Source organism: Oryza sativa, chromosome 1 (genome assembly GCF_034140825.1).
Source record: "Oryza sativa Japonica Group chromosome 1, ASM3414082v1".
Classification (NCBI taxonomy): domain Eukaryota; kingdom Viridiplantae; phylum Streptophyta; class Magnoliopsida; order Poales; family Poaceae; genus Oryza; species Oryza sativa.
This window is the reverse complement of record NC_089035.1, coordinates 8,464,127-8,491,531: the sequence shown is the minus strand read 5'-3', so window position 1 is coordinate 8,491,531 and position 27,405 is coordinate 8,464,127. Positions and strand designations below refer to the sequence as shown.

Sequence of the window (27,405 nt, the reverse complement as noted above, 5' to 3'; positions counted from 1 at the left end):
CACGAAAGGCAGCGCCAGCGCCAGCGAGGCTGACCTGACCCGGACGGACGGACCCTGCCGTGTGGGGCCCGGATCCCAGCGCGGAACACCATAATTTAGCAGCAGCGCCAGCGTCCCGAGCCTTGGCTCCACCCGGTATCCCAACCCGAGGGAATTGCGGAATCCAACACCACCAAATCCCCCAAATTAACTCCACGCCAAGGAAACAAAACGCCCCCCCAATTCCAGACGCCAACGCGAGGTCGACGAAGGCCACGTCTCCGACTCCGGCTCGATTTCCACCCCCCCCAAATCCTCCTCCGGCGAGCGGCCGGCCGCGAGACACCCCGGACTCTCCCGCGCGGCGATTCTTCGGTACCCCGATCGGAGGAGGAGGCGGCGGGGAGGGAGGAGGAGGATGAGCTTCCAGGACCTGGAGGCGGGGAACGCCCGCGGGCTGCCGCGGAGGGGCGGTGGCGGCAGGGCGGGCGCCGCGGCCGCCGGGGCGGGGGCGTCGCAGGCCGTGGCGTCGGGGGTGTTCCAGATCAACACGGCGGTGTCGACGTTCCAGCGGCTGGTCAACACGCTCGGCACGCCCAAGGACACCCCCGACCTCCGCGAGAGGATGTGAGGCTCCCCCCGCGCCATACTCTCTACCTACCCCACGTCTGTTTGGTTTTGGTTTGATTTGGAGCGGGGGTCGGGGGATCGATTTTGGTTCGATTTGGAGCGGGGGATTGGGGGATTTTGCGATCCGGGGCTCCGATTTTGGATGCGCGTGATGAATTTTGGGGGGGAATTGTGCGGCTCCGCTGCATGATTTGCGATCTCGATTAGGTTATATGTTTATGCGGTCGATTCGCGTGATGAACCTATGTCTCTCATATTATGTGTTGCTTAGGGATCGCTTCTCCCCTTCTCTTCGTGATATCTCTCTTATTACGTGTTGCTTAGGATTGCTTCTCCCTTCTCTTCGTGATAATTATGTATTAGTGATAATTAGGGATTCAATTTGGGGAGCCCTGCCTGTAGTTTATCTACTAGCAACTCATGTTTGGGTGATAGCCGCTGAACTTAGGTAGAATTGATGAATCATGCCATTCCTGGTATATGAATAGATCCGATGGCCTCGAATAAGATGTTTTCTCCATTCCTTTCTACTGAAATTGATTCAATTTATGCCATGTATGGCCTGGCATGCTGTCTTATAGTGTAGTAACTTGTATTATGCCTTAACCCTTTTTCTGTACTTTAGACTAGTTATTTTTTTGGTTTGATGGGTCGATTTACTTTCTGTTGGTGTTGCTTGCAGACACAAGACACGTCAACACATAACACAACTGGTGAAGGACACATCGGAGAAGCTTAAACAAGCTAGCGAGGCTGATCATCGTGTCGAAGTCAGCGTAAGTATTCTCTTGCATCTTTGTCCAAGTTGCTTTTTTCTCAAAACAGAATTGGAACTGTTTCTATCTTGTATGTTTGAAACCAGAATTATTTCAGTACTCTTCACCTTTTGCATCAAAATGAAATGGAATTGCAACATGTGATGCTACTTTTTGAACCAGAAAACCTTCAATTTTGACATTTTCCTTCAAAGTACAGAAGAGTGTAATAATGCATATTGGTTTGGAAACTGAACCTACCCAGTCCTTATATTCTGACTGGAAACATCACTTCTAATTTGGGCATTTTTTATCTGTATCAGTCTTAGTTTTGCCTGACTACTGTGAACAGTGATTTGCCTCAGCACATAAAACAAATTGTTTTCTTAAATACTCAATATGCTCCAGTCATGATATTTTCAAGTGTGTTGCCATGCCACTGGAGAAATAATCTACAAGCAGATTTTAGAATCATGTAGAGATCAAATGTAGCATTTGCATTTCTTATATGAGCTGCTTTATGTAGTATTGATTGCCTATGAATCTATGATCATTACTATTTTAAGGAACATTTCTATGTTCCATTTTTGCTGATGTATTACACAATGTGTGTTGATGACCTCGTTTGGAACTACAGGCCAGCAAAAAGATTGCTGATGCGAAGCTAGCAAAGGATTTCCAAGCAGTTCTGAAAGAATTTCAGAAAGCTCAACGGTTAGCGGTAGAAAGAGAAGCTGCTTATGCACCCTTCATTTCTCAAGCGGGCTTGCCACAAAGGTAGTTTGCTAGTCAGCTGGTGTACTTCTTTCTGTAAATACTTGCTTATTTTTCTTCCTGGCATCTTATGTTTTTGAACAAAAGTGCACTTACTACAATAATATAATTCATGGCATATTGTTTATCATTTTCTTGGTAGTGTACTAATGCTACAGCATCCTGTTACATTTTACTTACTCTGCAGAATAATTTTGTTGCATACTCTCTCTTGAACAAATAAATTATTCTACGTCAAGTTTTAAAAAAATTTCATGAAAAAAATATTTTCAGTTTGACTGGACTTAACACTGGATTATGTTTTCTGAGGTAAATGGAATAATAATAACACTGGATTAGTGCTTTTAATCTGCCAAGTGCTTGATGACCCTAATAGTTAATGCCCTGGTTTATTCCAACCTAATACAATACCTTCTGGTGCGCATTTACAGGATGAGCATTCATATTTGATCCTATCCAAATAGTTCGTATTGCTGTTTTGATCTACTGTAGCGTATAAGTTTCTCTGCCTGTTTTACCCTTAAATATCTAGCGTTTTGTTCATGGTCCACTTTCTCAGCCCCCAGGCCCTAGCTTTCAATATCATAAATTCATTTTCTGACTAAACTTGCGATGAAGTTTGTCTTATTCATAGAACTCAGAATAATAAAACCACTTTCAAGTGTAGCCTGTCTTCTTGGGTCTTCCAAGTAAAACAGCAAAACATTATTTTCTTAAAATTATCTCCATTCAATGGTACTTTAGATCATTGCAAAATTTTGTACCTCACATTCATTATATGTTAATTTTCTGTAATAATAATAACAACATATTTTTGAGGCTGGTCTATGATAATATATTGTCAAAGTTTTTCCAGTATGTTGTCAACATATGAGTAATCTAGGATGGCTTGTTCTTTGCAGCTATAACTCGAGCGAGGTGAACAATGGTGCTGATAAGTTGGCTGAGCAACGCACGGCGCTTCTAGAATCAAGAAGGTGAATTGATAGTACTATTTGGTTATGCTTTGGACTATTTGTTTTCGAACATTTCTATAAAGTATTCACTTGTTTTGAAATGAATGAACAAATTCACTCCTTTGCAAATGTGTGAACATGATAACCTCAATTTTTTTCTTTACTGTAGGCAAGAATTAGTCTTCTTGGATAATGAGATCGTGTTCAATGAGGCCGTCATTGAGGAGAGGGATCAGGGAATACAAGAAATTCAGCACCAAATTACTGAAGTAAATGAAATCTTCAAAGATCTTGCTGTTCTAGTCCACGATCAAGGACAAATGATTGGTATGTGGTACCGTTGGGGATGATAGATGGGATTATGTGCTATTTGATACGTTGAAGCACGAGGCTGCTCATATATCTGGTATGTTATATCTGATTGTGTATCTCCTCCTATACTGCAGATGACATTGACACCCATATCGAGAATGCTGTTATAGCGACTACACAAGCAAAAGGCCAACTCTCTAAGGCTGCTAAAACTCAGAAGTCGAACTCTTCGCTGGTACTTTTAGACTCCTTTAGCACTCATTAATATATTTCACTGGCACTCACTTCAACATGTGAAACATTGTTCGATTCTCATTTTATGTTGCAGATATGCTTGTTGCTGGTTATATTCGGGGTGGTCCTGCTCATAGTGATAATCGTCCTCGCAGCCTAGGCAGCAGCCTGGAAGAACATGGGACTCCTAGATCTGGTTGAGCTTAGAGCGAAGTATTCCTTCCTGATTTAATTTTGCTGTGAAGTCGGGAATGTATCCTGATCTCCTGCCTGGAGGAGGGGGTTGCGTTCTGGTCTTGTGCCATGGTGGTGTATGTGATGATGAATGGTGTGTCTGGAATGCATGGTTTATATATAAGTAATTAAGTATAATCGCTTGGTGTCACTCTAGTGCCTCCTGCCTTGCTCGCTCGCCCCTGTTTATATCTTGTGATGTATCGTTGAGTGAGTGTTGTAAGAACGAGGAGTTTGGTCTTTGCATTATAATAGTTGCTTAAGTTGGTCAGTAACCGTCGCAATTTGTTGAAACATTTCGTTTTTCTCTCCCTTCTCTCCTGTCCTCGTTCTACTGTTAGTATCTTGTTTTCGCGCATAAAACTGCTCCTGTCCTCGTTCTACTGTTAGTATCTTGTTTTAGTGCATAAAACTGAGTTGTGGATGTTCACTGTTCAGTATATGTAATTACTTCCTCCGTCCCAAAAGCATCTAACCTAGTTAGGGATGAGACATATTCGTTAGGGATGAGACATATTCTAGTATGATGAATATATGTTGGGGATGAGACATATTCTAGTATGACGAATATAGATATATGTTTATCTATATTTATCGTATTAGAATATGCTTCATGTTTCATCCTCTAAGATTTCTGTTTTTTTTTTGGACGAAGCGAATATGTATTTGTAGCCACGTCCAGGGGATCCAGAGCCGTATGTGTAAGTTACAGATTTGCGCTTCGCCACTTTGGCTGTGGTTAGTTCAGCGTAAAGTTTGGATTTTGGTTGAAATTAGAGATGATGTGACTGAAAAATTGTGTGTGTATGACAGGTTGATGCGATGAAAAATGACTGAAGTTTGGATCCAAACTTTGATCTAAACACAGCCTTTACCATGCTATGACCAAGAGCTGTGACGCGCTTGGACCCTGTGCAAGTCAAGGTCAGCTCAACTCTGGTTTTGTCTCAGTTTTCTTGTCTTGATATGAAAATGGAACAGAATTAGAGTGAGCATCTTCAGAAATCCGATCATCTTTTTCACATTCGTACATCTTGATAATGTACGTGTAACTCTGAACTTCTCTTTCAGATGAGTTTTTGTTTAAGCTGTGTTTCTTTTTTTTTTGTTGAAGTTCCAACACATCTTTCTCGTTTTCCAAACTATTAAACGGTGTATTTTTTTAAACAAAATTATACGAAAGTTGCTTTAAAAAATCATATTAATCATTTTTTAAAAAGCTAATACTTAATTAATTATGTGCTAATGATCATTCCGTTTTACGTGCACGATATATTAGTTCCGTCAGCAAGGAACGAAAGCAACCTACGAGTGTACTCCCTTTATAAAAAAAAAAAAGCTAACCTAAAGAGATCTCTCTCCTACTAGTACAATGAAAATGAATCTGGACAACTATGAGGGGTTAGTTTTTTTTTTTTTGGCATAGGGGAGTATTTGAAGGGGGGAGAAAAAAAGAAATTTGAGAAATATGTAAAACGATTTAAACCATTAGCGTATAATTAATTAAGTATTAATTATTTTATATTTTTTAAAAAAATAAATATTATGATTTTTTAAAGGGAGAATAGCTAATATGGTCCTTAAAGTTTCGCTCCTGGGTCATTTTAGTCCTTAATATTTCATATTGTCCAAACAAGTCCTTTAAATTTATCATGTGGACTGATATAGTCCTTGGTCCCACCAAAATCACCACATGGACATTGTCGGTGATATGGGACCGGGAGTATCATGACCAGAGGCTTGAGGCAGACGCAATCGCCCACATGGCCTGGCACCTTCGGGGACGTCGGGCCCGAGGGTGAGGTGTCCGCCCTCCTCCTGATTTCCCCCGAGGGGGGGTCGGGTTGCGCTTGCCCCGGCCCCGAGGGCCGAGGCACCCCGACCCCTTAAGGAAGTCTGCGCCACATATATGGGATAAGTGAGCACAGCTGTGCTCACCTAACAGCATTTATTGCAGTCTGGTCAAGCGTGTCACGCTGCATGCAACGCAGTACAGCGCGTTCCTTTATCCGGTCTGTGACCAGTCACAGACCGGTCAGATCACGGGTTAGGTGGCGACTGGCGGTCTGACGCACACCTTGCCCCATCCCGTCAAGACGAAAGCCTCTAGGCACTCGTCTCAAGCCGGAGCTAGCGTGTTATCTCTTAGAGATGGCACGTTAGCCCTGGTCAGATTTATACCAGGCTTCATCCTAACCATTACAGGCAAGGTGTTACACGAAGAAGGGCAAACATGCACGTTGTTAAGCTGACGCGTGGTGGACAAGAATGACCGGTCTGGCACTGGTCGCGTCATCGACAGACAGCCACGGTCCCGCGTCATCTCTGTCTTCGGGGGAGGTGGGGGTAGGTGTGGGCTGTCCCATCAGAAGGGCTCCCGGATGGAAACCGTACCGATCTCCGCCCATTAAAGAGAAAAAGAACAGTCCAGTTTGGAAAGAGAAAGGTGCATGTGGTATCCCCTTGAGATATAAAAGGAGGACCTTGCCCATTTAGTGGGGGGACTTTTTCCCTTTTGGAAGGCAGAGGGGAAAGGAAGTGAATACTTTGTAGCTCCCTCATACACAGATCCACTAAAAACACAGGAGTAGGGTATTACGCTTCCCAGCGGCCCGAACCTGTATACATCGTCCGTGTCTCGCGTTTCTTCCGGGCACGCGATCTTCCCACATACAGAGAGAGCTTGAGATCTCACCCTAAGCCCCCGGCCGAACTGGCAAAGGGGGGCCTGCGCGGTCTCCCGGTGAGGAGCCACGAGCTCCGTCAGACATGCCATGTCACATTCCTATGCAAAATCTATATGATTTGTCCAATTTACCCTTACGCACAGGAAAATAAAAAACAAAAGGAAAAAGTTAAAAAAAATACATGGTATATGTAAGAGCAAAAATATACCTCTAAAGGGTGAAAAAAAGAGTATTTTTTTCCTATGGCTATGTCTAATTCACTTTTATATTTATTTTTCTATGATATACATAAGGTTAAATTAGACAATTCATCATAGATTTTGCATGAATGATGACATGGCATATCCATATGATGATTTTGGTGGACCTAAGGAGTATTCTAGGCCTTATGACAAAGTTTAAGGATTTCTTTAGACTATTTAAAAGGTTAGGACTAAACTGATTCTATAAAGAAATTTTAGGGACTAAAGTAGCTGTTCTCCTTTTTTAAACTAATTCTCTTAAAAGAATTTTATAAAAAAACACATCGTTTAGCATAAGCGTCAGTGCGGGAAAACAGAAAACAGATATATTTTTTCCTCTCTCAGTCTGGTGCAACAAACGCAGCCGTACGAGTGTGTTCGGGAGGAGGTAGAGTGGAAAACGGAACTTGCATTCGGTATGATTTAAAATACTTTAAAAATGGATTAATATGATAAGCAGAACCCAGCATGTAGTAGACTCCACGTGGACTTGGCGTTGACGAGGAGAGACTGAATAGTTCAGTCTTCGCCCGATCGGACCAGAGCTCCAGGTCCTTTTTACCTGAACGCGCGATATCCACGGAGCTCAAGGTCGTCGGACAGAAGACTTGAGTGGACTAGCAACTCCGTGCTGTGCTTCCCATCTCCTTCAGAGAAATTACCTCCCAAACCGATTGGCAGCGATCAAGAAAGTACGTGATTTAACTATGAAATTTCTCCTCTATATATGGCGGTGCGTGTGTTTGTGTGCATATGCACTCAGCATGTTTGAAAACAAGAACACAAGATAGGAGTAGAAAAGAAGATCTTAGTAGACAAGAAGTATTGGCTTCGTCTAAATTGCTGCAAAAATTTTACTGTTCTTTCTCCGATCTAATTAAGCTTTGCAGCTGGACATTGAGTTAGGGGCCGGCGTGGTGAGGTAAGATGGACGCCGGAGCAGTTGAGGACGGCCGCGCCGGCCACCTGGCGGAGGTCGGCGGGGAGCTGGGCGACAACCACCGGCGGGAGAACGGCAGTGTCGCCGCCGGCGGCGGCGGGCGGCGGCCGCAGTCACGCGCCGGGGTTCGGGGCGAACAAGAACGACACGCTGCTGGTGGTGGCGACGCTGATCACGGCGCTGACGTACCAGCTGGGGACGAACATCCCGGGAGGGTACTGGCAGGACGACGGCGCCGGCGACCCGATCATGCGGGACAAGCACCGGCGGCGGTACTGGCTGTTCATGGCGGCGAGCTGGGCCGGGTTCGGGAGCTCGATGCTGCTCACGCTGGCGCTGCTCACCGGCGTGCCGCCGCGGTCGCGCGCCGTGCAGTGGCCGTTCCTGGTGTCCTACTCCAGCCTCGTGCTCACGTTCGTCACGTCGCAGTCGGGGACGTCGCTCGCCATGGACGTGCTGATCTGGGCCGCCGTCATGGCCGTGCTCGCCGTCGGCATCAAGTACCGACGCCTCGACAGGCTCCGCTTCTTGTTCTGCCCACCTGCTCCGTGACCAAACGTTGATCTACAAATTAATATTGGCATGATTAGTTAGCTCTTTTCTGTTCTCGTTGGGCTAGCCGAGCACCCTGCGTGGTGGCAGCGGTAGCGCGTCCGAGTCCGAGTCCGAGTCGCGCGCTACGACGGCACACGCGGGTCGCGGAGCGCTCATGGCGCGCATATGGAATCCGGGTCGTGTGCACTCTGAGCGGGATGCGTGGGATGGCGCGTGTCGTCAACCGCGGAGTGTCGTGGAACGCTGCATGACCATCTCACGGCCACCGCCATCGCAGTGACGAGGCCGGCATAGAGGGGAAGGTGGGTTGGGGAAAGTCCCACACACTCTCATAGCGGATTGGCGGTCGACGGTAGGAGCTGACTTGGCTCTAATACTACTTGTTGGCTCTTGTCTATGAATCACACACGCGAACGTGTGGTTGAAACATCAGGTGTTTGTCCCAAGGTTCGTGTGTGTTATTTGTATCGAGAGCCAACAAATCATATCAGAGCCATATCGGCTCCTACCACGAATTGTCTCGTGTGTAGATCAAAGACCCTATTATGGACCCCGCAAAAAAAAAAGATCCCATTATGGGCCCCAAGGGTGCTCCACCTCCCTACATCAGCCTTGGTCGTGCAACGCTTGGTCAAGGAGGTTAGAGGGTCAACTTCGTACCCAATGCTCACGAAAACGGCCTATACCGATGGAGTGCTGATGACTTGCTCACGAGGTTTTTGTTGTAAAATTTAGAAAATAAATTAGAAGCCAAAAGCTGAGAAATTTAGCTTTGTTATATTCTCATATCGAAGCTGATTGCCAATCGACTGCTTTTTAGAATTTTAAAGCTCCTCAAATATGTTATATATATTGGCCACCAAATAGGGTATGATTTTACAAGACCAAGTTAGATATGACCATGACTTGTCATGAGCTGATCAAAATTCTCTCTACGAGTACCTCAAGAGTACAGGAACTTAGAGATACGAATACCCTGTAAGGTCAAGACACCAAGGCCCTGTTTAGTTCACATCAAACTTTCTCCAAACTCCCAACTTTTCATCACCTCACATCACATCCAAAACTTTCCTACTCACATAAACTCCTAACTTTTTTCCAAACTACCAACTTTCCCCAAACTTCTCCCAAATTTCAGGAACTAAACACAACTCAAGAAATCACCGAAGTACCGAACTATCATGCATAAGAAGCCATCAACAACCTCAAGCCGAAGACCATATCATTGACCACATCTTGCCACTGCTTACCTCGTCGAGTTAGTCGACTAGGTCTAGATAGGGGTGTGATCGGTCAATTTCAAATTGGATAATGGCTAAACTATATCATACACGATATAAGTTGAGACGGATTGGAAAATGAATCGAATGTGTGTCAAGTGAGAATACAAATATGATGTGTGGAGAATATGTGAACTAGAATCAGTTAGTAATCTATTTTGGTCCGAATCGAATACCTAAGTAGTTTCATTTCAAGTTTTCAACTATACAATAATAACAATGTAAGCACTTACATGAGATAATTTAGAATATTTGATACTAAATTGATATATTTTGCTAACTATTAATGGTATTGCGACAAAAAAAGGTAACTAATTATATTCTCAAATTCAACCGGATGTAGACTTAGACGGACAAAAATGTTATTTGGATGTCAAAATCAAAACCATTATCGCTCCCATTTATTTAGACCGTTCAAACATGAATTCGAGTGGATGAGATTTTATTATTCAGATCAGATGTGAAAATTATTATCATTCCATTTATTTCCATTATGTAATTATCAGGTTCATTAATCACATAAATTGAGATAATAAATATCTAACTTGCACTCATATATCTTACTCTATAGTTCAACAAGGTGTTTCACTCATCACTCATTCTTTCATTACTCATGGAACGGTCCAGATCATCTCTGTGTAAAATCCAACGCTCAGGATCGTCTCCACCTCTCCACCGCGCCATCCTCTCCGCCCCCTTTCTCTCGCTCTCACGCGTCCCCGCCCCTCCCCAACCGCGCGCCGCTCCCCAACCCTAATCTCTCCCTCTCACGCGGCACCACCGCCGTCGTTGCCGCCCTCGACTGCCGCAGCTCCGCCGTCGTCGCATCCGTCGTCTCGCCGCCACCGATCCCCGCGCCACCACCGTCGCCGCCGCCCTCGACTGCCGCCACTCCGCCGTCACCCATCGTCGCATCCGTCGTCGCCGCCGCCCTCGACTGCCGCCGCTCCGCCGTCGTCGCATCCGTCGTCGCCGCCACCCTCGACTGCCGCCGCTCCGCCTTCGTCGCATCCGTCGTCTCGCCGCCACCGATCCCCGCCGCCGGCTCGCCCTCAACCAATCCCCATCACCGTCGTCGCATCCGTCGTCGTCCAGGATTTACGTCACCGTTCCGTCACCGCACCCACACGATGATCCCCGGCGACGGAACGGGTCATGGTGGCCTTGGAGGATACTCGGGCCCGACGAGCTCTCGGCGTCTCAGGTAATGTCGCCGAAGACAAGAACTCCGGTCAAGCTCCTCGGCCGTGAGGACGCAAGCGTGTGAGTGTATCCCTTTTCCCTCAAATTTAATTATGTACTCTGTTACTTAGTTCTATAATTCATCTGCTCAGTTAGTGTCCCATCACAATCGCTTGGTCAGGATTGAATGTTCTGTGGATTGGATTGGGAGTTGTTTGCTCAAGGAGCAATTAGGGAATATTTTAGTTGGTTGCGGCTGCAAATACCATCAGAACAACAATGGAGTATTTAACAAGAGCCAACAGCCTTTTGTTTCAGATGAATTCCCTCTGAAGTCACCCGTCAATTGACTAATGTTAGACAATCTACCATCTAGAGGAGATCATTCCTGAACCCAATATGGTGATAAGCCGCCTCTGTTGATGTGTTACACTCATTGTTACTTGTTCTGAGGTGTACACCTTGCTTGCTATATTGGAAGAATGAATTTAATTCACATGGATATAATATTTTGCAATTTTTGTATATGAAATTATATGCATGTTCTTGTGATGTGAGAAGGTTAAATTCCTTTGTGGGATGCCCATTTAATTTCTGGTTGCTAATTTTACTGAAGAATGAGAGTAGGTTATGATGTCTTGGGTTTTGATAAGTAGGGTGTAAATTTTTATAGTACAATAAACATGCGTGCTGGTCATTCTGTTATGTGGGATTGAAACAAGTGATGCTGGCAATTCAGGTGCAGACCAGCTTTTGGTTCTGTAAATTATTTTCTCAATTTAAATAGATCATGTATTGTGATGATGCGAATATAATATTATGATGTTATCATGTGTTCAACAGAGCTTAAAAAATACTCACAAACTGGATTCTCGTAGTTATACAGTTTAAATAAGTTATAAGCACGATTTGGGTTTGATGTCTTCCATTTGATTTTTAGCGCTCCTCCCTCTTGCTCCGATCTGGCCTTAGTGATGCCGCCCTGTTTTCGCGGTTGATCCCGGCACCAGCCCCTTCCTCTGGCCGCGTGCGAGTTCGAGATTCCAAGTCCCGGTGGTCGGATTTCTCAACCCCGGCACTGGCCTCGCACAGGCTGCGATCCGCTCGCCAACAAGGTAAGTCATTATTGGGATGTTTATATCTGAAAATTTAGATAATTTCTTTTGAACTTCATTGCTTGGTCAACAACATAACCCAGGAAACCAATTAAATTGATAGACATGTTGTGTGCTCTCTTAAGAGATCAACATCCAAATTGACATCCAAGTTAAAAGAAGAATTTAATTATCTAAATCATGATGCCAATATTGAGAGCTTCTTTTACTTTCCGTTGTATACATTTTCTGTGATGTGTACCGAAGGTTATATACATAATGAGATTTTACTTCAATGGTGGAATTGTGCTCTATTGAACCACATGGAAAGTTCTGATTTGTGCAGTGATAATTTTTCCCTTTAAAAAGTCAAATTTGGTTTACATTTTTATTCATGACACCTGAATATGTAGAATGCCATGCATTAGTAATGTGCAAGCACTTTCAATGTATTGTCTAAACTCTAAAGGAACAACTTACCAGTTTATTAGTGAATTTATGAAAAAAAAATCAGATGTTTAATGTCTGAATAAATTCAGATTCTCTTCTCTGCTTCATGCCTTCATCAGGATGAGGTAGTTAGTGTTGTACTGTAGTTGACGAATCGATTTGTTCGCATCGTGATAAGGCGCAGAAGGTAAGGCGGAAATTGCCTTGGTTTATCCTCTCCCCCTAAATTTCCTCTGCTGCGATTGGTTGATTGGTTAATGAAAAACCCAATACTTGCAAGCAGATTCTGATTAGATTCTTAATTATTGGGATTTTCTAGAGTTAGTTTAAGGAAAAGTGAGTTAATTATCGACGATGAAATATACACTTCCATGATTAGAATTATATATCGTATAGACAAATATGTGTATGTATTAAAAATATCTGACAAATTGGACTGTATGATTATAATGCCTTTCAACCATTGCTTTGTGCAATGCTCATTATATCTCCCGGAAATTAATCGATTTCTGCTTTTGTACCATGTGCAATGTTTACTTTTAAACTGCTCAGGTTCATTCTATCTTATTTTCTGGTGCTTCTGAAGCGATGTATATTTCTTCATTTTTAAACTGCTCAGGTTCATGAATGCCACCATCACTGAATGCACATCTGGTCCTCCCTTATTTTCGTTCGTATGTAGTATGTACGTAAGAACTAACAAGTTTATTCATTCAAAGAAAAACTAACAAGTTTATGTTAAGCTTCCTTTTTAATAATATTTTACATTACTGATATTTAGTGCAGTGAAAAATGCTGCAAATCTCTGATATTTAGTGCAGTGCAAAAATGATACATAGCTTGATTGGATGCTCTTTCTCATTATGGCCAACTGCTTGATGGAATTTTTTCCATGTGAAAACAAATGTTTACTCTGTTTCAGGCTTGTGTAGAGAAGAAAAGGTGGAATTGTGGAAGGTAATCGCGGGGAGTTTTGGTTCATTTTTTGAAGATTTCTCTAATTGGTACGTACTAATTAACCAATTGGAGTTTTGGTCTCGTTACTCACTGTAAAAACATGATGGTAAAAAAACAGTTTAATCCTATTGGTACTCTTTTATCCCATTGAACATTTTGTCGTTGTGTCATTGACTACTATCAAAAAGGAAAAACAGTGGATGACTCTTTCAGGAAATATAGGATAGCCCCATTGATGGCACATTTTGAACCGTTCATGATCCCTGATTTATTCTCTTGACCATATTCTGCACTGCTATGCTTGCTAAGTAATACAAATATATTTATATCCCTGTAGCATGTCAGTTACTCTATAAGACAATTTTTTTTACATAACTAATTAACATTTTTACTAAACTCTTTTATTTTGACAATCACTCTAAGACGTATGCAATTGCGTCTTACGAAAGCAAGTGACCCTGAGAGCACTGATCTTTGTAAAGATGCACACAGCTTACTGCAGGAGAGGATAACAAAATAGAAGTCTATAAAAATCTATAGAAGGGATCAAATATGCTTGACTGAATGATAGAGATGGAAAAATGAAGAAGTGATGACTGTTGTTTCACAATGTATTCATTTCATCTATCCTATAATTGTAGTGGTGTGTCAATGTGTGATACTTCTAGATTTTCCCAGCTCCATTTTGCCAGCTCCGTGTGTGTTAATGATTCAGAAGTCGTGGAATTGCTTGGAACATGTAATTTATTCTCAACCATTTTTTGTGGAAGTGTGGATGTGCATTGTCTAATATATTGGTATTGAAGTGATTAAATATGATTATTGATGGTTTTGAATTAATATTTTAGATAATATAATATCACTGTACTTTGCCTTAATATCTGACCTAGATCAAAATAAAGCTCAATTGGGTGGATTCTAGGAAACATATTTTTACTACTTCCTCCATTTCACATTATGTGTCTAGATTCATTAACATCTATATGAATGTGGGCAATGCTAGAAAGTTCTATAATATGAAACGGAGGAAATAACGTGTAATTCGTTAACAAAAATGTATTATAACACCGTAGAGTTAGCACGGGCAGATTACTAGTCTACATTAGTGTCATATATGTACTTTTTATACTTTGTATATATATCCTAGTGGGCCGTAGGGGTATTTCCTTGAATGGGGGCATGAACCTATATAAAATCTTCTCGGAAAATATAGGGATTGATACCTTTCTAGTTTGTACAATTAATCACATCTAGGTATATGTAAAACATTTATTCCGCTACTAATCATTGACAAAAATCTTTAAAAAATCAGAAAATCTAGAGAACGGAGTCCCGTAGACACGGGATACTACTAGTAAATATCCAGCACCACTACTCACACCACCTATTTAATCTTATCCTCTCCTTAATCTCTTCCCCTTCCCCTCCACACACTCTTTCTCTCTCTCTACCACCCACATGAGCACGGAGGCAATGACGGCAGCTGGTCATGCAGGGTGGCGCGTCGGGCGTCGAGGAAGTTGCCGTCTTGATCGCCGCCGTTGCTGTTGGTGGAGGTGTAAACTGAGTAGAGGAGGAGATCACGAAGTTGTTTGTGGGGTAGGTGTCCGAGCACATGACGGAGGTGGAGCTGCTCACCACGTTCCAAGATGCAGCCATCGTCAACGAGGTCACTACCATCAAGGACAATGCCCTTTTGTGGTGTAGATATGTAGACCAAGATCTGGGTTCATGACCCTCAAGCTCCTGCCTTGGCTTGCTTTGGGGTTTGATTTAGGTTTTTCTACATGTTCTATGGGTGTTTCTACAGCTATGACGACTTTTTTCTGGAATCGATTTCCCTTATTGGTTTTTATTGAGCCCTCTCTTGATAAACATATGATTTTCTAGCATTGAAATTATTTACGTTGATTTTATCTTGAGTTTTCTCTTCATACATGGATATCCTTCTGAGTATCCCAGTGATACTCCAGTAGTATCATGGTACTCTAGTGTATCACGTCGGTGATATCATGATACTTAGGTATCAGGCATGATACCTAACGATATCATAGGTGATACCTACAAATATCAGGCTTGATATTTGGATACCATGGTCTGGTAACCTGGTATCATAATACTTAGGTATCAGGCATGATACCTAACAATATTATAGGTGATACCTACAAGTATCAGGCTTGGTTTTAGGTACAATGGTTTGGTACTCTGGTACCATGATACTCAGGTATCAGGCATGATACCTAATGATATCATAAGTGATACCTACAAGTATCAGGCTTGGTATTTGGGTACCATGGTCTGGTACCCACTCGATACCAAAGTTACCAAAGTCTAGTATCAAGGTATCCGATACCTAGTACCTACCTATATGTATCATGTCTGGTACCCTAGGTACCTGGTATCAAGTCAAGGAGAGAGGGGACACATGTCATTGCTTTTTGGTCGCCTGACGATGGACCTCCCATTGGCTCTTCTTCATCCTTCCTCTTCTCAATGCCTGCCTCCTTCCTTGCAATTGATGTGGCTGAGCGAGGCAGCAAGATGAGCACCGCTGCTTTATTTGTTTTATGCGTGGTTGCTCAGGTAGGTAGAGAAAAGAAAAGGATTTATTAAAGTGTACCATTCTAACGGTATCCCGTACCCTCTAAAAAAATTCATGTCTAATTGGTGTCTTTCAAATGGAGTCTTCCTTCAAATTAATTTGGGCCATCCGTGTTTTGGCTTGTGACCTAATAAATTGTGTCCGTGTTTTGCCGTTACCCAAGTGATGCTGTTGTTTGGGTACATCATCAACAATTTTGTAAGTGCTAAAGGAGACAGTGCCATAGGCGGTGAAGATGATTGAAACCATGAGGACGTACAACAGTAGTTGCCTTAATGGAGGCACTGATCTCCTCAAAGAATTTGTCCCTATTTTGCTTCCATTTCTTTTAGTCTCTCCAAAATATACAACAATCAATCTTCTCTTGCGTACACTTGGATTCCATAGACTCTTGGCTACTTATGGTAGATTTGGTGCAAAATAGGTAGTTCTGACACCAGTTCATTAGCAAACCACCTCAATTAGCTCAATCAGCAACAGTTTCAATGTAGCAACAATCTCAATACAAGGAGCAACGGTTTTCTAGTACAATAGTGAAAATTTTTCTTAGATGGAAGATGAAAGGAATATAAGGCTTAGAAGGTGTGAAAGCTTAGACCAGATAGGCCGTGCTTAGGCCTGGTTTAGTTCTCAACTTTTTTTTCATACTTCCAACTTTTCCATCACATCAAAACTTTCATACACACAAACTTTCAACTTTTTCGTCACATCGTTCCAATTTCAATCAAATTTTCAATTTTAGCGTGAACTAAACACACCCTTAGTTCCCTTCAAACTTCCAAAAATTCCGTCGCATTAAATATTTGGACACATGCATGAAGCATTAAATGTGGACGAAAAAAAATCAATTGCACAGTTTGCATGTAAATTGCAGGACGAATCTTTTGAGCTTAGTTACGCCATGATTTGACAATGTGATGCTACAGTAAACATTTCCTAATGACGGATTAATTAGGCTTAATAAATTCGTCTCGCAGCTTACAGGCGGAATCTGTAATTTGTTTGTTATTAGTCTACGTTCAATACTTTAAATGTGTGTCCGTATACTTCAAAAAATTTTGGGACTATTAGCCAGCTACAAACATATTTTAATGAGATAAAAAATAAGAGAGAAGAGTAGCGGACTGCAGATCTGTAGCCAGCTGCAGCACGGACTCCAAGACGCAATGTGTGTATGACAGTGGGACTATATACTAATAGTATAATAAGCAACTATTGAATGAATTGGCTATTAGATTGGCTATAGATGAATTGGAGTTAGTAGTTGGCTATACCATTAACCTTGCTCTTAAGAAATTCGTAACTTTTCGTTCATCACCTCTTTTTTTTCCGTGTTTTGGTCTGTCAATGCGCTAATTTGGTTGAATCGGACTCGAGTTCAGCAGAGAGATAAAAATTGGGTTCTCCGGAGAGATAAACTCAAGTTCGAGCTCGACACGGGAGCGATTTCCACAGGATTTTCTTAAATTTCTTGAGGGGAAGATAGAGTAGAAGATATAGATCAAAAGTTCTCAACTAATTTGAGATTATCTCCACGAGTTTGGTTGAATTGGACGCGGGATCGGGGTGGCGTCACGTGTTGGCTGGCTCTGGCTCGACTGGAGCTTGAAGAAGCTACTGTAGTGATAGGGACATAATTTAGACTTCTGCTGGGACTTCTTTTCGTAGGCCCGATTGAAGGAGGACGCAAACTAATAGAAATGAAACAACAGAGAAACATAGAAGAGATATAAGGGAGGAAATCTGCACTTTTCCATATTCAGCCAAACCTAAAAGAGAGGATTTTGATTCCTTTTTCCAATTAAATAATTGCTGAAGTGATCTTTCATTTTCATGTTTCTAAAACCCAGTTGTATCCCATGTGTGTTGGCAGGAAGAAAACAGTTCGGTTTGCTGGTTGATATGGGATTATGATTTGGATTAAATCTAATTCTAATTACAAAGATAGAGCTTATATTTGATAAATCTACATCATTATATTTAAACATGGACCAAAACTTATTCTAGATCCACTATGATCAACGGTGTATATTTTTCTTTCAATTAATCTGTTGATTTCTAAGCCACAAATGTGAATAAATTTTTCTTTATTACTGTAATAAAATAATTTATAAATGTATGGGAAAAAACACACATATATATAGTGCTTCTACATGGAAAGAAAACATATGTTACACTAAGTATGAAAAAAAATGTCATTTAATATTTGGTGTACTTTTATTTTTTCCGTTGCAATGCACGGACATTTTTTTAGTATATACATATATTGTCGACGTTGGATGTCTCGACTACGGTATTTGGACAGTATGGGGATCGTTGGTGCTAGGATATACACGAGACTGAGGTAAAAGAGATGGAGACAGGGATTTTTATACAGGTTCGGGCCCCTGAGTTGTCAGGTAATAACCCTACATCCTGTTGGCCGAAGCCGGTATTGCTCTTATTCACTATAATCACACCAGTACAATATGTAGGTAGCCTATCTAACTGTTGTCGACATGTCGGTCTGAAGGTCTGACTCGTAGTCGACAACAGGGTAGTCTTCCTCCTCGAATCCGTGCCCAGCGAGATCAGAGATAGCGCTTTCGTATCTCCTGACGGTATCCGGAGACACTGTAGGGGAATAGCCATGCCTATCCTTGAAGTCGATATCCGGCGGCGTGTCTTGGCGTATGTAGGCTTGTATGTTGTGGCTTCTAGTGGGCGTGTGTTGATTGTCATGGGTGTCTTCCATGGTCCTTTCATGGTGGTTGTCTCTCCCTCTGTCCTCCTAGGAGGGCTTGTATTTATACCCATAGGTGTCCCCTTGTCCAAGTAGAACTAGGGAAACCAATATGGATACAATTCGAGTAGTCCTTGTCGTTTCCATGTAGAACTCTGGTTGTCTTTCCTTATCTGGAACTCCCTCGAGGTCAGTTTCCGTATAAGACATGGTATGTGGTGGATCCTGCCGAGATTTAGTCAACTACTATTATGTATGTGGTATCCATAACCCTAACAGTAGCCCCCGACTTCGATGCAAATGAACGAATTCATATTCTCAACCGCGCGCAGACATTGGAGTAACTGTTATCGAGCTCATGTGACCGTTCTCGGTGAGTTTAGAGATAACGTTGAACTTCCTTTGTCAGCCTCGTGCGGGCACCGAAAGGGTTTGTCTAAGTTAATCTCTGATGTCGACTGAGAAAGTATAGAGCGTACGACTAAGTCTCATGTCTTGCTGTAATCGAGAATTTGGATTGAAGTCAAGAAATTTTATCTCGGCGGGTACACCATCTCTTCATTCCGTATTCCTTGTCGAGATCCAGCAACCATTCTCAAGCGATCGAGAAGGCGTAGAGTCTACGACGGAGCCTTGTCGACATTTGTCGTACTCGCCTTAGTCGATCTTGGTGTAGAACCATAGAGACATGGAGTCTTCGGTAATGTCGAATAGAATTTTCCTGAAATCAATACTCAGAAAAGAATATTAGATAGAAATAGCCCCCGAGCGAATGCTCAAAGGGTGACATGTTATAATATGACAGACTAGTGAATTGAATGTACAGACCAGTGTTTTGTATATGAGCGTCTTCTCTCTTACCGACTCCGATCAGTCAGTTTGTAGAGTCATATACTCTCCCTAGCCCCCAGCCTTGTCGTCGGAGAATCATTCTCGGATGTCAAGGCTCTTGGACCTTTGACCTGCCTCGGTTGAACAAGCACTGATCCTAGCCCCCAGCCATGAAGTTGGAAAACTCAATTTCCGATTACACGGCTTGGTTAATACGCACGGCGAGAACTCTTACACGACCAGATCTTACATGGTCTTTCGTCTCTGAAGGATCCGACAAGGCCTTATCGGCTCTGGGCGTCCCCAGCCGAAGATCCCTTAGGTTCCTCGGAGGCCTTGTCAAGACAGCGTAAAGGGGCAGTAGGATAGGTTTCAACGCCAGGTGTCATCTGGGTAAGGGATCTCTGGGTAAAACACTTGGTGATATTGTGTACCTGCTACCAACTTTGTTGAAGTAGAGGTAGTAGGAGAAACGCTACATCGTTGGTCGAGGACCAGGCAGTAGTCGTAACTCGACCACTAGAAGTGGAAATAGTGGGAGAAACGCTACATCACTGGTCGAGAACCAGGCAGTAGTCGTAACTCGACCACTTCAAGTGGAAGTAGTGGAAGAAACGCTACATCGCTAGTCGAGAACCAGGCAGTAGTCGTAACTCGACCACTTCAAGTGGAAGTAGTGGGAGAAACGCTACATCGCTAGTCGAGAACCAGGCAGTAGTCGTAACTCGACCACTTCAAGTGGAAGTAGTGGGAGAAACGCTACATCACTAGTCGAGAACCAGGCAGTAGTCGTAACTCGACCACTTGAAGTGGAGATAGTGGGAGAAACACTACATCGCTGGTCGAGGACCAGGCAGTAGTCGTAACTCGACCACTGAAAGTGGAAGTAGTTGGAGAGACGCTACATCGCTGGTCGAGGACCAGGCAGTAGTTGTAACTCGACCACTAGAAGTGAAAGTAGTGGGAGAAACGTTATATCGCTGGTCGAGAACTAGGCAGTAGTCGTAACTCGACCACTAGAAGTGAAAGTAGTGGGAGAAACGTTACATCGCTGGTCGAGGACCAGGCAGTAGTCGTAACTCGACCACTTGAAGCAAATGTACGAGAGATCACTACGATCAACTGGTTGAGAACCGGTGAGTAGGTGTCCATCGATCATTTGGAGTCGTGGTACGAGGACCGCTACGCTGCCGGTCGAAGACCAGTCGTAGCTGTTCCTCAACCATCTGAAGTCATGGTGCGAGGAACGCTACGCTGCCGTAGTCGTACCTCAACCATCTGAAGTTAAGGTGCGAGAGATTGCTAGAGCAGAATTATCTCTCGAACACCAATGGAAGTTGCGGTGTGAGAGATTGCTACGTACTGGTGCGAGAACCAGTGAGCGAGCAGAATTATCTCTTGAACACCAATGGAAGTGCTAGAGTTGGTTTATTGCAAGTGTATCTCATGTGGCCAGCATGACTTACGTACCCAACTTATAGCATATCTGGATGTCCGTTCGCAATCATGTCGGGTGATCAAGCCGACGACGTTCGCGAGGAATTATCCGTTAACAACCTTTTCTCGAGTAGTCCAGCCATGGCCGATGCTATGAGATAGGTCATCGGTCTTTGTTGGTAGGTTGGGTGCGATATCTCCGCATTTGTCGAGAATGTTCTCGATAATGGAGTGTACTCGACCATAACCTACTCGAGTGCTCAATTGTTCCTGAAATTATTTTCTAGAAGGCAAGACATATAGCAGATAATATCGAGTATGTACTCAAAAACTGTGTGGATCTTCTAGTATTATCATGATATAACGAGCAGATTAAATATCAGGCATTATGTAAACCATAAACAAGCATGATTTATACAGAAGAGAACGGAGTGAGCCCCTAGCGTTAGACCATAGTTGGCCTATCATCGGAAGTACTCGCACAACGGATATTGTATAAGAAGCATGCTCTAGGTAAACATAATAAATTATAGATCTGACAATGCTGTATGATCTGAATAGGTACGATAAATTGCATATAAAATATTGCGTACCTTTGTAGATATATGCCGGATATATCTACGGCATTAGTAGATCAATTTGAAAAATCAATCTACCAATTACCTTATTGCGTACTCGTTCGACATCATATGATCTGACATCTTTTGGTACGCCGCGGAGCTTGAGGGTTGGATAATCTCGATAGACCAAGTTGTCGATGACGATGATGGTTCCGATCTGGTCGGAAGATGTATTTTAGTCGGGTTAGATCTCCTCACAGCCGAAGTCGTCGAGTAGCTTGTTGTCGGAGAGTCCATCTCTTAAACCTATCTCGTCGAAATCCTAGAGCACCAAAATCCCCCTACCTGGCGCGCCACTGTCGACGTTTGATGTCTCGACTATGGTATTTGGACAGTATGGGGATCGTCGGTACTAGGATATACACGAGACTGAGGTAAAAGAGATGGAGACAAAGATTTTTATACAGGTTCGGGCCCCTGAATTGTCAGGTAATAACCCTACATCCTGTTGGCCGAAGCCGGTATTGCTTTTATTCACCATAATCACACCAGTACAATATGTGGGTAGCCTATCTAACTGTTGTGGACATGTCGGTCTGAAGGTCTGACTCGTAGTCGACAACAGGGTAGTCTTCCTCCTCGAATCTGTGCCCGGCGAGATCAGAGATAGCGCTTTCGTATCTCCTGACGGTATCCGGAGACACCGTAGGGGAATAGCCATGCCTATCCTTCAAGTCGATATCCGGCGGCGTGTCTTGGCGTATGTAGGCTTGTATGTTGTGGCTTCTGGTAGGCGTGTGTTGATTGTCATGGGTGTCTTTCACTTTCATGGTGGTTGTCTCTCCCCCTGTCCTCCTAGGAGGGCTTGTATTTATACCTATAGGTGTCCCCTTGTCCAAGTAGAACTAGGGAAACCAATATGGATACAATCTGAGTAGTACTTGTCGTTTCCATGTAGAACTCTGGTTATCTTTCCTTATCCAGAACTCCCTCGAGGTCAGTTTCCGTATAAGACATGGTATGTAGTGTATCCTGCCGATATTTAGTCAACTACTATTAGGTATATGTGGTATCTATAACCCTGACATATATATATATATATACTGTTATACACATACGTATACGCAGGGGCGAAGCTACAGCCATTCATAGGGGTCAGTTGACCCCGACGATGTTTCACGAACCTCTCGTACCTCTCTTTATTTTACCATCTATGACCCCAGCGAACAGAAAAACTAGACCCCGGTGATTTTGTTGATTGTTCCGTCAAAGCCAAACTAGCGACTGGGAACGATACTAACAAACAACAAATAGAAAATTTGCTAGCACTTATGATTTATACGTGAGCCCAACATACATATACGATAGAGATTTGGGTAAAAAAAATCCACAAATTCTCTTGTTGCGTCATCGTATTCCTTCGATCACTTTAATTTGTCCTGCTCCGGCGCTGCACATCTTAACATCTTAATTATATCATCTTATTTCTAGCAGAACGAAAGGCAAGAAATTAGTGGATTTGATAATCTTTGGTGCATTTGGTGTCTTTAACAAATTAATAATGTATACTCCCTCCATACTGGTAAAGGAAGTCGTTTAGGACAGCGACACGGTCTCCAAAACACAACTTTAACTTCTTGTTTCTACAAAAATATTTATTAAAAAGTGATATATGTATACTTTTATGAAAGTATTTTTCAAGACAAATCTATACATATATTTTTTACATTTTCAAACTCAAGAGAGTTATTCATGATTTATATTCCTAAGGTTTGACTAAACGACTTCCTTTATGAGTATGGAGGGAGTAGTTTTTAACAAATTTGTAGACATTTCATTTTATCATAATGTATTTCATTAATTTTGTTTTGTATTATATATAGTCTTAGATCATTAATTACAAACTAGATGACATTTCCGATTTAGTGTTGGATTCCAATGTAGCGATATGACATTTTTCACCAAATTTTAATAAGTTTTGATATAGTTTTGTCGTGAATTCTCAAAAAACATTCAAAACTCCGCTCAGAATATACTTTTCGTCCCACGTCGAAACATCAAAATTACATGATTTTTGGTGGGTTTTGGTCGAAAACATAAACCCTGGTTAATACTGACCCCGGTGACCATTTATCCTGGCTTCGCCCCTCCGTATACGTATATTGGACTGTTGGACTGGAGGGGCGCGCATCAGCCACCCCCGACGGTGAAGCGGCGTCCTGACTCCTGACACTCATTTGGCAGCTACAACCTGCTGGCGGCCATTCATGTCATGGTCATGGGAACTGGGAGCAGGTGGGCAGAACCAGAAGCGGAGCCTGTCGAGGCGGCGGTACTTGATGCCGACGGTGAGCACGGCCATGACGGCGCCCCAGATCACCACGTCCATGGCGAGCGGCGTCCGCGACTGCGACGTGATGAACGTGAGCACGAGGCTGGAGTAGGACACCAGGAACGGCCACTGCACGGCGCGCGACCTCGACGGCACGCCGGTGAGCAGCCCCAGCGTGAGCAGCATCGAGCTCCCGAACCCGGCCCAGCTCGCTGCCATGAACAGCCAGTACCGCCGCCGGTTCTTGTCCCGCATGATCGGGTCGCCGGCGGCGTGGCTCCCGTCGGCGGCGTCGTCCTGCCAGTACCCGCCCGGGACGTTCGTCCCCAGCTGGTACGTCAGCGCCGTGATCAGCGTCGCCACCACCAGCAGCGTGTCGTTCTTGTTCGCCTCGAACCCCGGCGCGTGACTGCGGCGCCCGCCGCCGTTCTCCCGCCGCCGGTTGTCACCCAGCTCAGCGTCGTCGACACCGTTCTTCTGCCGGCTGGTCTCACCCAGCTCAGCGTCGTCGACACCGTTTTGCCGGCTGTTGTCACACAGCTCGCCGCCGGCGCGGCCGTCCTCAACTGCGCCGGTGTCCATCTTACCTAACCACTCTTAAGCCTATGTCAAAGTGCAAAACTTAGATCAGAGAAAGAACAGTAAAATTCTAGCAGGAATTTGATGACGCCAATGCTTCGCAAGAATCACAAAGCCTGTGTTCTTGTTGTGTCAAACATGCTATGCATACGCACACAAAAACACACATTTATACTGGAAATTTTCTTAGTTAGGCTATGTTTAGTTCCCACACAAAAATTTATACCCTATCACATTAAACGTTTGAACACATATATGAAATATTAAATATAAGCTAAAAAAATAACAAATTGCACAGATTGCGACTAATATGCGAGATGAATCTTTTAAGCCTAATTGCTCCATGATTTGACAATGTTGTGCTACAGTAAATATTTACTAATGACGGAGTAATTAGGCTTAATAAATTCGTCTCGCTGTTTGCTGACGGATTCTATAATTAGTTTTTCTATTAGTGCCTGAACACCCCATACGACACCATATATAATACCTGATGTGACACGCCAAAACTTTACACCCCTGATTAAAACACCCCCTTAATTACTTTGCTTATCTCTAACAATCATTGAGAGGTAATTTCTCAGAAGCAGATGGGAAGCACAAGGAGTGGCTCGTTTAGGGCCTGTTTAGTTCACTAAAAGAAAATTTCTGGGTGTCACATCGGATGTTTGTCCAGATATCGGAAGGAGTTTTCAGACATAAATGAAAAAACTAATTTCAGAACTCCCCTGTAAACCGCGAGACAAATCTTTTGAGCCTAATTAATCCGGCATTAGTACATGTGGGTTATTATTGTACTAGCACTTATAGCTAATCATGGATTAATTAGGCTCAAAAGATTCGTCTCGTGATTTCCCCCCTAACTGTGTAATTAGTTTTTTTAATCTATATTTAATGCTCCATACATGTGTCTACATATTGATGTGATATTTTTGGAAAAAAAATTTGGAACTGGCCTTACTTGTCCGAGAGCTGCAACTCTAGTCGAGCGAGGACTTCTATGCTCTAACTAGTCAGTCGTCATCAAGTTGCCGTGGAATTTATGCAGTTAGAAGTTAGAACAAACAGAAGCTGATGTAGTGGATATCTTATTCAAAACCTAAATCAACGCATCCCCTCTCCCCCATTTCACACCTCGGAATCCCTCTGATTATCTTAGTCAATTCAAAATAATCTGAACTTGGATTTCCTTATCTGACAGAGAATTCAGGAATATCCAACTTGTCATCACAGCTTATCTCATCTTATGTACAACTGTAACCTCCGTTGTATAATATATGACGAAGTTGAATTTTCTCTTAAACCATTGCTGAAGCATATCTCATTTCATCACGATTAATGGCTAAGATTGCATCGATAATGCCATGGGATCCTGGTGGCTGCTGCTTCCTCAAGTTATTAGCTATATCAGCTTTGTGGGCAAGCTACATTTTCCAGGCCATCGGATTGTTGTTGGACAGTTGAGTGATAGTTCTATCCTTCACAAGCCAAACATTTCGATTTGCTTGAGCTGTCTTTTGGGATGCTCGCTCTGTTGGCAAGCTGAGAAATGAAGTCCACATTTCTAAAGCTTTATGACAGATAGAGGGTTTGTAATGTCAAAAGTTCACTTGCCGTAAACTTGTAGACAAGTCGAATTTGAAGGAGAGATTTGAACGAGAGGAGATTGAATTTGTAGGAGAGGGGGATTCTCAGGAGTTATTGGGTTTAGGGATGGCAATAGGTTAGGTCAGGCACGAGCATAGCAAATCCATACTTGGCTTGAGACTCACGTGCCCGTGTCCGACCCACGCCTGCGAAGTCTCTTGGGCAAAACCCCATGCCCGTTGGGCACGGGCATGCCCAACGGATACCCATTGGGTATCACAGTAAATATCTTAACCCCATGCCCGTGCATTGCCGTGTCGCCAGCCGCCGCCTGCTCCCATGCGCCGCCACCTGTGCCCTGGCGCCGCCGCGTCGCCATCCACAGCAGTGCCGCCAGCCATCGCCTTCGCCCGTGCGCCACCACATCGACGCCTGCGCTTGTGCGCCGCTGCGTCACGCTGCCAATAGCCTCCCGCTTCCTTCCCGTGCTCCACCGTCGCCGTGTGAAGACACTGGAGAAGAGTAGAAGACTGAGAGAGTGAGAGGTGGCAGTGGGGAGGAGGATAAGGTTAGGGGCTTGGGGATTTTCAGGCTAGGGTTTTATTGAGTGAATATATATTGATGCTGTATACAAATAGGTCAAATGAGCTATTGGGTCATAAGAGAAAGGTTAAACTATTGAAGGTCTCAAGGATATACATGGACTAAAAAAAATTAATTTTTGGCTCAAGCTGTCAAGCATGGGTTACCCGCGAGTGAAGTATAAAACCCGTATGCTTCTAATAAATTCGCAGGTATCGGGTGGGATATGCCCAATGATAAAAATAGGTACCCACTCCCATATCCATTGGTTCGAGTATCATGAATACGCGAACCTAATTGGATTGCACTTTGCACCCTTGGCTGTTCGGAACTGCGAAGGTCACATTGGTGTGTTTCAAACGGAGTCTCTTTTCGAATTAATTTTGCCCGTCCGTGCTTGGGCTCGTGACCTGAGAAATTGTGTCCAATGGGCTGTCGCCCACGCTCTTCGCCAGCTTGGTCCATGGGCTCTCTCTCTCTCTCTCTCTCTCTCTCTCTCTCTCTCTCTCTCTCTCTCTCATTCATCCTGGAGGAATGGCACTAATTCGATCAAGCCAATCTATGTAACCGCATAAACCCATTTGCATAACCACTCGGAATCGATGGACTCACTGGGGGGGCAGGCAGTGTGTGTGATGATGCGAATCCAGGAGGAGCCTGCAGCGGCAAGCAATGCAAAAACGAAGCGAATAACCAACCTTGAGTGTCCGTGCTGCTGCCACCGCCCACTGAAGTGGCTGCTCGTCTCTACGGAGTAGGAGTATGTGGGATGTGGCCTACGCCTATGGTTTTTTTGGTCGGTCCAGCTAGCCTAGCTCATATGCCCTCGTCCACCCATGTAAACCGCGACGGAAGCATGGCACAATCCGGCACACCAACTCGTCGATTCTTCCGGCAAATTCTTGCTTGCGT

General features: G+C 43.5%; 3 protein-coding genes and 1 long non-coding RNA gene across 5 annotated transcripts; 3 read left to right on the top strand and 1 right to left on the bottom strand.

Annotated features, from left to right (window-relative positions):
• The first annotated feature begins 124 nt into the window (after positions 1-124).
• LOC4327713 (syntaxin-22) lies at positions 125-4,145 on the top strand. The gene is made up of 7 exons (XM_015766894.3): positions 125-606; positions 1,292-1,385; positions 2,002-2,141; positions 3,041-3,115; positions 3,264-3,421; positions 3,541-3,641; positions 3,735-4,145. The coding sequence occupies exons 1-7, from the start codon at positions 398-400 to the stop codon at positions 3,798-3,800; spliced, it is 843 nt and encodes a 280-aa protein (XP_015622380.1). The 5' UTR covers positions 125-397; the 3' UTR covers positions 3,801-4,145.
• Positions 4,146-7,399: 3,254 nt separating this feature from the next.
• LOC107278695 (uncharacterized) lies at positions 7,400-9,072 on the top strand. Its single transcript, XM_015786543.3, has 2 exons — positions 7,400-7,495; positions 7,694-9,072. The coding sequence occupies exon 2, from the start codon at positions 7,993-7,995 to the stop codon at positions 8,293-8,295; it is 303 nt and encodes a 100-aa protein (XP_015642029.1). The 5' UTR covers positions 7,400-7,495; positions 7,694-7,992; the 3' UTR covers positions 8,296-9,072.
• A 1,237-nt stretch (positions 9,073-10,309) lies between these two features.
• LOC4327712 (uncharacterized) lies at positions 10,310-14,101 on the top strand. Of its 2 annotated transcripts, XR_010738747.1 has the most exons (4): positions 10,310-10,841; positions 11,701-11,875; positions 13,227-13,308; positions 13,685-14,101. It is a non-coding gene; the product is annotated as an uncharacterized lncRNA (long non-coding RNA). The 2 variants fall into 2 exon arrangements; XR_001542696.3 differs by lacking the exon at positions 13,685-14,101 and having other exon boundaries at positions 13,227-13,408.
• A 9,307-nt stretch (positions 14,102-23,408) lies between these two features.
• Positions 23,409-24,449, bottom strand: LOC107277409 (uncharacterized). The gene has a single exon (XM_015785151.3). It carries the CDS (start codon positions 24,325-24,327, stop codon positions 23,647-23,649), a length of 681 nt encoding a protein of 226 aa, XP_015640637.1. The 5' UTR covers positions 24,328-24,449; the 3' UTR covers positions 23,409-23,646.
• Positions 24,450-27,405: the final 2,956 nt, after the last annotated feature.

What these genes read in the sequence shown, in the direction of transcription:
- LOC4327713 (XM_015766894.3), top strand. Translation starts at nt 398, where the DNA reads ATGAGCTTCCAGGACCTGGAGGCGGGGAACGCCCGCGGGCTGCCGCGG. An exon ending in GCGCTTCTAGAATCAAGAAG is followed by an intron (nt 3,116 to 3,263) that starts GTGAATTGATAG and finishes TCTTTACTGTAG; the next exon opens with GCAAGAATTAGTCTTCTTGG. An exon ending in AGAAGTCGAACTCTTCGCTG is followed by an intron (nt 3,642 to 3,734) that starts GTACTTTTAGAC and finishes TTTATGTTGCAG; the next exon opens with ATATGCTTGTTGCTGGTTAT.
- LOC107278695 (XM_015786543.3), top strand. Translation starts at nt 7,993, where the DNA reads ATGCGGGACAAGCACCGGCGGCGGTACTGGCTGTTCATGGCGGCGAGC.
- LOC107277409 (XM_015785151.3), bottom strand. Translation starts at nt 24,327, where the DNA reads ATGGACACCGGCGCAGTTGAGGACGGCCGCGCCGGCGGCGAGCTGTGT.